Source organism: Gymnoscopelus microlampas (assembly GCF_963454915.1).
Source record: "Gymnoscopelus microlampas genome assembly, chromosome: 9".
Taxonomy (NCBI): Eukaryota; Metazoa; Chordata; class Actinopteri; order Myctophiformes; family Myctophidae; genus Gymnoscopelus; species Gymnoscopelus microlampas.
Window position 1 is genome coordinate 1,625,987 of NC_139946.1, and position 11,970 is coordinate 1,637,956.

General features: G+C 43.6%; 1 protein-coding gene across 1 annotated transcript; it reads left to right on the plus strand.

Moving 5' to 3' along the window:
- Positions 1–1,490: 1,490 nt before the first annotated feature.
- Positions 1,491–6,470, plus strand: LOC311052475 (E3 SUMO-protein ligase ZBED1-like; the record flags this gene model as incomplete). The annotated part of the gene is made up of 3 exons (XM_084067435.1): positions 1,491–2,122; positions 5,442–5,820; positions 5,988–6,470. The coding sequence occupies 3 exons, from the start codon at positions 1,491–1,493 to the stop codon at positions 6,468–6,470; spliced, it is 1,494 nt and encodes a 497-aa protein (XP_083923561.1).
- Between the last annotated feature and the right edge of the window lie 5,500 nt (positions 6,471–11,970).

The window sequence follows — 11,970 nt, forward strand, 5'->3', positions numbered from 1 at the left end:
TTGAGGTATTTTTGAGCGGTGTAGCCGCTCCTATAAGTGGGGTTGGGACACCTCATTAGTACACCCTTCGCTGTACTGTGATTGGCTCATAATAGCACACCCCTCTACATTAGTACACCCCTAGCTGTACTGTGATTGGCTGACTCTATTGGCTGACTCTATTCAGCACTGTGATTGGCTAGCGAGACACATGATGATATTAATAACCTATAAATAGGACTATGCACTTAAAAAAAACACTGTTTATGAGTGGTGCCAACCACTCCTATGACTTTGTCCGTGTGTCCGTATGCATGTATGTCTGTCCAATAAACAAACATTGATGACAACATCAATACGGGGATCAATACAGGGCTCATCAAAGGCACCACTCTCTTCACACAGGGTGTGATTTTTTTTAAGTGAGCTTCCATCACTGTGATGACCACTGTGACGACCACACCGCTCACTTCTGGGTGTGATTTTTTGAGCGGTGTAGCCGCTCCTATAAGTGGGGTTGGGACACCTCATTAGTACACCCTTCGCTGTACTGTGATTGGCTCATAATAGCACACCCCTCTACTAGGGGTGGGACGATATATCGCGATAAATAATCGATATACTGTCGGCAAATATCGATCATTTACGATAATTTATTACACCATGCATTTTCTCTATGGATTCCCCCGGTTGCCACAGAGTGCAGTACCTACCGCGGCCGCCTATCCTAGGCGGTGGCAGTAATCAAATAAATGAGGCAAAAGTGGGCTAGACGGAAGCAAACACAGACCAGCGGCGAGAGAGAGAGGCTCTGTGCTAGGCTGAAGCGAATGAATGAACGGCGAACAGCAACAACAATGGCGGAGAACAGCGAGAACAACAAGCAAATAAAAGATCCACCGGCAAGGTTCCACAGTAAAGTCTGGGCCCACTTTGGCTTTTATGAGAAAGATGATGGAAAAACACTGGACAAAGAATATGCAATCTGCAAGCACTGTCGTCACAAGGTGAAATACACCAGCAACACGGGCGGCCATAGCCCGTAGGCCATAGGGCGGCCATAGCTGAGTGGTTAGTGAGCCCGGCTAGGGAGCCAGAGACCCTGGTTGCCCAGGTTCGATTCCAGGCCACGCCAGCATATGTGTCGATGAAATGAAATTTGTCCCTGAGCAAGACTCTTAACCCCTAATTGCTCACAGGTTCTCATTGGAAACAAGACCGCAAGGACTTTCATGAACGACCTGTTAAAAGGAATTATCCTTATCCTTATCCTTAACACGTCGAATCTGCAGAGCCATCTCGACCACCATAATGCCGATATAGCCTCGGTGGCTAAAGTAGCTACGGGGACTAAAGTAGTTAGCCCAAATCAGCCTCCAATCACTGATGCTTTTAAAGCAAAGTTTCCCTTTGGGTCTCCGAGGGCTCAGAAGATTACCAGATCCATCTCTACGTTTATCTGCAAGGACCTACGCCCGTACGGTGTTGTGGAAAACAACGGTTTTCGCCGAATGTTAACAACACTCGAACCAAGATACGAGATACCGAGTCGTAAACACATAACTGACAAAGCCATCCCCGCATTGTATGCAGAGACCAGAGCAAAGGTGGAAGATGCACTGAAGACCGCTAAAAGAGTTGCACTAACCTGTGATGGCTGGACTTCAAGAGCTACCGTGTCCTTTGTAACCACCACCGCTCACTTTATTGATGAGGACTGGCATCTGCAATCCTACGTTCTTCAAACTCGGGAGATGAACGAGAGTCACACTGGCCCTCACATGGCAGAAGTGTTAAAGAAGGCTGCAGCGGAATGGAAGCTTACGGAGAAAGACCCAGCCGTGGTTACTGACAACGCGTCAAATATGTGCGTCGCAGTTGATCTTACTGGTTATCGTCACGTTCTGTGTTTTGCTCACGTGCTGAATCTCGCCGCACAGCGTGCCCTGAAGCTGCCAAACATTGCTACACTGCTTGGGAGAGTCCGGAGGATTTCAGTGTTCTTCCACAGAAGCACCCCAGCTGCTGAAGCCTTGAAGAAGAACCAGACGTGTCTTGGCCTTTCACACAAAAAGCTCATAACTGACGTTGTTGTCCACTGGAACAGTGCCTATGAGATGCTCAGTCGGTTTCTTGAGCAACAGTCTGCTGTCACTGCTGCACTCTTATCTCCAGATGTAAGTTGCTTAATCTATATTGTTACTGAATTGTTTGATAAATCTGTAGTAATAATAATAATGTATTTTATTTATAATGCACTTCACATTTGAAAAAATCTCAAAGTGCTACAATAGGCAGTTGCATAAAAATAAACATCACACCATTAAAAACATCTGAGAAACTGAAACAAAACAATTAAAACATGGGGGCATAAGTCCAGGTTATGCTGTGATATTTGTTTATACTAGAAGCCTCGCGTCTAGCCCGCCGCCACGCCCACGTAGCGCCCGCGGCCACTTGGCAGCGCATATAAGTGGCGTAGCGTCATGAGGGCCAGTGGGGCCGTGGCTCGGTCAGTGAAGACCCTGTAGCGCGGATGATATGTGGCATAGAGGGATAGATTTTAAATCTCCAGAGGAAACATCCGTGGGCTACCATTGGTTCAGCGATGTGTGCGGTCGCCCTGCGGCCCCTCCTCCTCCACCAATGTGCAGTATTGAGAGCCCTGACGTCACAACATTTGGAGCGATGGGCACTGCACTCTGGTTGGTTAGGGATACACCTACTGCCCAGGTAGAACCCACTTAAAGCCTGCATGGGCAAACCCAGTTAGGACCCTCCTCGGTCCCACATAAACGTGGCTAGTTGGGGCCCACCTAAGGGCCAGGTAGAAGCTACTTATACTCGCATGGGCATCGCAGTTAAGACCCACCTCGGCCCCACATAGAATTGCCTAGGTGGGGCCCACCTAAGGCCCAGGTAGAACACACGTATGTCCCACAAGGGCATCCCAGTTGGGACTGAAGTGGATGCCGCTGACATTGCCGACATGGGGTCCATCTGGTTTAGCCCACCTTGAAACCATATGGGAACTACGCTGGCGTGCTGGCTGGAATGCAAATGCTGCATCATGTAGTGTGTAGTTTGATGTTGTGTGTGTAACAGACATACCTGCAGTGTGTAGATCAATGTCCATATGAAAGTCAATGCCCAGCAGTGTTTTTTTTTCTCCAGCAGAGTTTCTAGTGTGTCTATCTCTCTCTGGAAGAGGTTGCACATGAACTCTGCAGCCGCACTGAGGCGCTCCAACACAAACACTCTGACATTAAGCTGCTTCACACAACAAACATCAGCACCACGCTGCTGTTTGTCCAGAAGACACAATATCTCCTCTCCCACCGACGTCATGTGTTCATTTATCGACAGCCGTACAGACTCCTTTTGACACATTTTACCTCGTTTATCCAGCTCTCACTGACTCTCCCCTAATATAGTGGTTCTCAACCTGTCGGTGGGGACCCCCCACAGGCCAATGTTAAAATGGTAGCACTTGTTCCTCAACATAGTGTGAATGTGCGTGCAAAGTTGACCGCAATCGGACGCTGCATTCATGATTTGCGGCATTTTGTTCTGAACGTGCCACTCCTGCAAACTTTAGATGTGAATCTTAGCCAATCGGGATAGAATATGAAAAATTAAACAGATCCGTCTTGATCACATGACTATAGAGATCATGTGTACCGATGTGCGTGAAATTTAGATAAAATCAGAAGGAGTAATGTAAAGAAATATGTTTTACATAAGTTGGCCTCCTGGTGGCGCTATAAAAGGTAGATGTGAAAAATGCAGGGCAAAGGTTTTTCCTTGACCTGTAGAGAGTGCACATACAAAGTTTTACACAGATTGGTGCAGTTATAGGTAAAAACACAAATCGGGCTGTTAGCGCCACCATGAGGCTGATTAGAAAAATCTCAAGTGGAATTTCTTCCTCGGCATAGTGGGAATGTGGGTGCAAAGTTGCACGGAAAGTGCATGCTGTGTTCATAATTTGAGGCATTTTGGTCAAAACGGAGCAGTCCTGCAAACTTTGGAAGCCATTTTTAGCCAATCAGGATGGAATATGAAAAATCTGAAAGACCCGTTTTTTTTAATGACTATAGAGATACTGTGTACCGATTTGCGTGATGTTTGGACAAAATATGTAGGAGTACTGTGAAAAAATGTGTTTTGCAAAAAGTGGCCTCCTGGTGGCACTATAACAGGGCCATGTGAAAAAAATGGGGCAGAGGTTCTGAATTGGCATCCAGGGAGTGTGTGTGCACAGTTTCTCTGCGATCAAGGCAACGATGTGGGAGATTAGCTATCCACAGACGCACGGACGGACGGACGGACGGACGGACAGACAGGGGGTAAAACATACTCTCGTGCCATGCCTTTCGGCCTGGCGGAGACAATAAAAAAACGAAAGTAAAGGAAAAGACCATTACTGCAACAAAAGTAGTCAACAAACTATACTATAAAACAGGGGTCTTCAACGTGTTCAGGCCAAGGACCCCCTAGCTGAGAGAGAGATGAAGCAGGGACCCCCTCTATATTGTATAAAATTGTGTTTCAGATAAACGTTTGCTGCTCTTTTTTCCCTCAACACCTATAACTCTATGCCAAAAATAGCCGATCTACAAGCTCACAACGTCTCTCAACGTGAGGCGTTTTGAGCTTGTAGATCTGCTATGTTCACAATATTGACTTGTGGAACGGAGTCAAACAAAATGTGGGGGTCCCCAGTTCAAATGTGGATTTTTGGGGTCGTCGCTGCGACTGCCATTGTCTGGAAACTGCTCTTAGCGTGACACGACCAATGAGAGTGAGCGCTTTCGTTGTTGCTAAGATACAGTGTATGGCACATGGCGTCTCTGCCCCATAGCTTGTAGATCTCTCACACATGATTGGCGTAGGCTGCGTTGCCAGGTCTGACTTTTTGTGTAAGCGATTTTGGGCTTATTTGGGCGCGCTTTTCGGCTCGCTTCCATAGACCACAGTAGCGCTTATTTTTTTCCCATGACGGATGTGGCAAAAAAGGTTGTGAAACGAACCATCCGGAAGTAAATTGCGAGATGAAATATATAGCACGTTTTGATTATTACAGAAGGAGACACATGTGAAGGTGGAAAATGAAATGTAGGAGATTATATAGTTTTGCCTGAGCGATTTTTGTAGCAAGTTGTGAGAGAATTGGGCCACTCCTGTGGGCGGGGGGCTCAATAGAACCATTGGGGTTTGAGAAGGAGACGCTCTCTGATTGAGTAGTGGAAGATAGAACATTGTAATTAGGTTGTGAATGATACAGCCTAAAATATTCATAATAAAAGTTCTATTCTGCTCTCCTCTTGCAGTAAAATGTATGCATGTTGAATTTTATAATATATAATGTTAATGAATCTATATTCATTATTAACATTCATTATCATTACATTGGTTTTAATGAAAGTTCCATTCTGTTCTGTTCTTTCTTTAAACGTCAGAAAGAATGCCACTGAATGCTACACCCTGACTGATGGAGACCTTAGAAATGCAGAAGCAGTGGTAAAAGCCCTTGCGCCAATGCTGGTGGCAACAAAGAGCATGTGTGAGGAGAAGAGCCCAACGGTTTCCATCATCGCTCCGCTTCACGCCCAACTTCTCAATGACACAGTCAGCTCCATTGAGGATGTCCCTGCTGTCAAACAGATAAAGCGTGCCGTCCATGAAGACCTTGCAAAGCGCTACACGTCTGAAAAGGCCAAGAGCTTCCTCTATGTCGCATCTGCCGTAGACCCCAGGTTTAAGTCATTGATCTTCTTACCGCTGCCAGAGATTGCGGACACATATGCCAAGGTGGTGTCACAGGCTGCTGCCCTGATGGTAATTACAACTTGTAGCTAGCAGGTCATTTGAATTGTTAAAAAAATTATATATACTGTATATACAAATGGTTGATTTGATGTTGTGATGAATTGAACATGTTTTTAAATAATAACAAAAATAATAATGGTGTGCCTGCCACTGTGCCGATGCTTTTTGTCTTACAGGAGGAGGATGCAGAAGACGTGGGAAATCTGGGAATGCAGTCTGATGGTGACGAGGAGGAGGGAGGAAGCGCTGAGGGGAGTGCTGCTGCCAGTGCTGATGAGGGCGAGGATGGTCCACCACACACACCAAAGAAGAGAAGATCCGAATCTGCACTTGATAGCCTTCTTGGAAAGACATTCAAGTCCGCCAGATCTTCCCCGCCCAAGATGACACCTACTGCCATCGCTGAACAGGAGGTCAAGGAATACCAAGCAACCTATTCTCTACCAATGTCAGGTGACCCTTTGGATTGGTGGAGATCGAAGTCATGCAAGTTCCCTCTCCTTGCCAAGCTGGCAAAAAGGTATCTGTGTGTCCCAGGCACTAGTGTACCATCAGAAAGAGTCTTTTCTACTGCTGGTGACATCATCACCGCTCAGAGGAGTGCAATTACCCCTGAGCATGCTGATCAATTAGTGTTCCTCAAGAAGAATATGCCTTGATGTGTCCAGGTTAACCTAAAAGTTGTGTACTGGTCTGGTTATGTATACAAAGTTTAAAGTGTAAATACTTGTTGTTGTATACATTCTTCTATTCTTCTAACCACTGAAATGTCCAGGATTTGATTTGATTGTATTTTTATTCTTATCTTGTTAAGCACTGAAGAACTGAAATGGGCCCAAGTTTACATTAAACAAGTGATACTTGCTATTAAGCACAGAAATGGGTCCAGGTTTACATTTGAAAGTTGCTACTACTCACTGTTCAGAGAGCACTGTCAGGTTTACATTGCATTGCATTGTCAGCACTTTATGTGTCTTGCTTTTATTATAGTTTTTTCTTTAAATTGAACTACATATTGTTATTGTAGTGGTATTGTGTATTGTTAGTTAGGAGGAGGCAAGATACATGCACAATTGCACATGTACATTGATTCATGTACTTACTTACTAGTCTAATACTAGGCCAGTTTGTTGTTATGCAAATAATCTTGTAAGAATGTGGAATAAATGCATAATTCCAGATTTTTGCCTTATGGGTATTTTTTTTATTTTCAGATATCGTGATATATCGTTGGTGAAATTTCTTGCAATATATATTGAATATCGTGATATCGCAATATATCGATATTTTCAGATATCGTGATATATCGTTGGTGAAATTTCTTGCAATATATATCGAATATCGTGATATCGCAATATATCGAATATTGTGATATATATTGTTATCGTGGGCCTAATATCGTGATATATATCTTATCGTGAGGTACCCATATCGTCCCACCCCTACCCTCTACATTAGTACACCCCTAGCTGTACTGTGATTGGCTGACTCTATTCAGCACTGTGATTGGCTTCCCATACTCACCGATGGCTTTGTTCTCGTACCAGGTGGCGTCGCTGGCGCGGCAGTGGTCCCGTGGCCGCTGGAAGAAGGCGACGCACAGCGGGTTGCGCTTGGACACGTACTTGACGAAGCTGGCGTACGGGCAGGACGCTGTGCGCGTCTCGTACATGCGCGGCAGCGTGTCGTCGTCTGTGTCCGCCGTCCGCTTCTTCCCCCACGGGGACGAGGCGGACCGAGACTTGTGGTACGGACCGAGGGCTTTGAAGTACACAAACCTAAAGTGAAGTAGAAGTAAAGTAAAGTGAAACTTAACACAATGACTGACGTAATATTACGTCATCGGGTGTTTTTAGTGATTACGCCAATTGGTGGAAAAAGTACTCAAATGTTTTACTTAAAGACGGGGTGCCGTGATTTTCAGTGATTTTTTCCCCCCCTAAAACATAATCATCAGGTATTATGGTTATACTAGGAGGAAGATCTTTTTCAAAAAAGTGTACAGAAATTGTTAAAATTATGTTTTTATGTGAACACGCCTCCAGTTCATTAAGTATACCTGGTTCTCACCTTAGCACCTCCTCCACCACCCACCTTGTCCTAGTCCCTCCTCCTCCTCATGCCCACATCTGTTGTGTTATGATAATGAAGGGAGGGTATGTTTTTACTATGTCACTAAAGCGCTGTTTTTCTATTGGCACGTTTGACCCTCAAGGTTTCAGCCTCCAGGTAGAAACTCAAAATAGTCAGAGAAGACATAAAACACCGTAAAAACACCACCAGGGGGCTTAATACAGTTCTATCAACCTCATAGATACATGAAAAACAGAAAAAGTGCAAAACTATGGCACCACCTCTTTAAGTAAAGGTACGTATCAATATTACAAAGTAGAAGTACTCTGTTACAAGTAAAAGTCCGGAATTCAAAATGTTACTTGAGTAAAAGTACAAAAGTATTGGTGTCAAAATGCACTTAAAGTACTAAAAGTAAAAGTACTAAAATGTTTGAAAATAGCAGATCTACAAGCTCTACAAGTTGTGAGCTTGTAGATCTGCTATTTTCAAATAGCCTAGGTATAAAATAGTTTTTATACATTTCGGCCATTTGAAAATAGCCGATCTACAAGCTCACAATGCGTCGCAATTCCCCAGAACCCCACGTTGAGAACCCGACCAACCTCCTGCTGTCTTCGTCCACGGCCAGGCCGAACGAGTCCTCCTCCAGCTCGCGCTGGTTCTCGCGCCCCCGCGTGCAGAAGTACATGCAGGTCTCAAACCACACCTTGTTTAGCAGGCCGAACGGGGCGTCCGTCCCGAACACGGGCGAACCGTACAGTCGCCTCAGGTCTGAGCGGGTGATGGCCTGGTGGAGACAGACAGACACAGAGAGAGACGGAAACTAACAGTGAGCGTAGGCTACTCACATTTTGCACTTAAGTAAAAGTATCAATACTGCAATGTAGATTGCAGTACTCTTGTTACGCGTAAAATTCTGGAATTCAAAATTTCCTTGAGTAAAACGTACAAAGGTATTGGTATCAAAATGTGCTTAAAGTACCAAAAGTAGGATGTACTTATTATGCACAATGTCCCATTTCACAAGTTTTCTATTGTATAAAATATATTAAAATCTTTTGAAAATAGCAGATCTACAAGCTCAGCTGCGTCGTGAGCTTGTAGATCTGCTATTTTCAAATGGCCGAAATATACAGTATATAGGGCTGAAGTGGTTAATGTATGTTTTGTAATAGTACGTAATGTAAGTCTATAATATATGTAATCACAATCTGCAAAGTAACTAGGTAACTAAAGTTTTCAAATAATTGTAGTGGAGTAAAGTACAATATTTGGATCCGAGATGAAGTGGAGTAGATGCAAAATACCTGAAAATTGGAAATACTTAAGTAAAGTAAAAAATACCTCAACATTGAAGTACAGTTCTTGAGTAAATGTATTTAGTTACTTTACACCTCGGGAAACTAAGCACATAATTATGTGCCAGGGATCCCCATATAATAAGAGCTTTGTGGTGTTGTCATTGTCATTGTTTCTTTTTTTCTCTTTCACATGCAAGAAATTGAAAACAGCGGATCTACAAACCCACAAGCTTGTAAGCAAGTGAGCCTGTAGATTGTCTATTTTCTAATATAAAAATAAAATAGGATTAAAGTGGTTAAACATATTTTTATGCTATTTCTAACACATTTTGCTGGGGATTTTACCTGTGTAAAGGACCACTTCACCCATTTTCAACCTATCTTCATATATCTTGTCTACTCACTCTGTATCTCATTGGTGGGCTGTGGACAGTTCAGAAACCTGTCTACCAGGGAATCCATCGATGTGGAATCCAAGCAAATAGAAACAGCCTTTCTCTTCCTGGAATGTTTAGCATGCTGAAATAGAAGCCTTTATACATGCATTATCAAAATTGTAAGTTTGAAATCTTGTTTGACCAAACCTGCCTACCGATGACGTCACTGGTAGACAGGTTTCTGAACTGTCCACAGCCCTCCTCTGAGACACAGAGTGAGTAGACAGAAATGATGCCATCTTAAAATGAGAATGAGTGAGGACCAATTAAAATATAATTAGTCCTCACTAATTCTCATTATGGGATGGCATCATTTTTTTCAACCTATCTTCATATGATGAAGATAGGTTGAAAATGGGTGAAGTGCCCCTTTGGGTGAAGTGCCCCTTTAATTGAAAAAGTTACACAACGTTAACCCTTTAAGAACGCATCTGTGTGTCATTTTTAGATTTCTTTGGCTATTCAAAAAAAAGCAGATCTGCAAGCTCATATGAGCGCACTATGAGCTTGCAGATCTGCTTTTTTAAATTTTTATCGTGAAAATGTGTGCAAATCTTTGAATATATAATACATTTCTTACTCAAATCTTTGCTTCTGGGGGTCCCTGGAACAAAACATTTTGAGAAGGGGGGGGGTCAAATATCATTGTGGGGGTCCTTGACATGAAAAAAGTTTGAGGACCACTGATATTACAGCAACATACATTTAAAAAAAACAAAAAAACAGTTAGGATTTAGAAGACATTTGTAGAATCCCACAGAAGTTACAAACGTTCGCTTTAAAAATATACATATTTAAAGATTTGCACACATTTTCACGATTTTTCAAAAATAGCAGATCTACACGCTCATATCGTGGCACTCGGTGCCGCGCCATGAGCGTGTAGATCTGCTATTTTTGAATAGCCAAAGAAATAAAAATCACACCCAGTGTGAAGAGAGTGGTGCCTTTGAATTAGTGTAACTGGTTGCATCCTTGCGTTGCAATCAGCTGCAGCTGTTGAGGCCGTGTGCTCAAACGGACGGACCCACACACACGGTCAAGTGTAGGAGTGGCTGGCACCACTCAAAAAAAAAAAAAAAAAAACACAGATGCGTTCCCCGGGTCTTTAATGGGGGTTAACATGCAGGGCTCTCTAACCTGCTTCTGGACCACGGGCCCGGCGCCCTGCGCCTCCAGCTGGCGTATGACCGCGGCCAGCGCCACGTTGGCGCTGCGCAGCTCCGGGTCCTTGGTGAGGTCCAGGGTGCGGCAGTACGGCGGCTCGTTCAGGTAGCGGTTCAGCGAACTGCGGATGCTGATCAGAGACGACTTGCTGTACAGCTGGCCGCTCTTGGAGCGCGCCTATAGGTGGACAGACAGACAGACAGGCAGACAGACAGACAGACAGACAGACAGACAGACAGACAGAACGGAAATTCAGTCGCCAGAGGCAGCACAGCAGTGAAGAGTACCAGTGGTGTAAAGTAACTACTAAGTTACTAAAGTACTGTACTTAAAGAGGTGGTGCCATGGTTTTGCACTTTTTCTGTTTTTCATGTGTCTATGAGGTTGATAGAACTTCATTAAGCCCCCTGGTGGTGTTTTTATGGTGTTTTATGTCTTCTCTGACTATTTGGAGTTTCTACCTGGAGGCTGAAACCTTGAGGGTCAAACGTGCCAATAGAAAAACAGCGCTTTAGTGACATAGTAAAAACATACACTCCCCCTCATTATCATAACACAACAGGTGTGGGCATGAGGAGGAGGAGGGACTAGGACAGGTGGGTGGTGCTAAGGTGGTGGAGGAGGTGCTAAGGTGAGAACCAGGTATACTTAATGAACTGGAGGCGTGTCCACATAAAAACATAATTTTAACAATTTATGTACACTTTTTTGAAAAAATCTTCCTCCTAGTATAACCATAATACATGATGATTATGTTTTGGGGGGGGGGGGATCACTGAAAATCACGGCACCTCGTCTTTAAGTACAATTTTGAGGTACTTTTACTTCACAGGAGCATTTCCAAATGCCTATACTTTTACTTCTACTCCACTACATCTCAGAGGCAAATATTGTACTTTTGCTCCACTGCAATTAACAAGTTACTTGAGTAGATTTGGATTATTATTGCAAAACATACACTATACCACTTCAGCCCTATATACATTTCGTCCATTTGAAAATAGCCGATCTACAAGCTCACAATGTGTCGCATGTGAGCTTGTAGACCGGCTATTTTCAAAGGATTTTTATGCATTTTAAAACTTGAAATAGGTCATTCTGCATAATGAGTACTTTCTAATTTTGGTACTTTGAGTACATTTTTATACCAATACTTTTGTACTTTTACTCAAGTACAT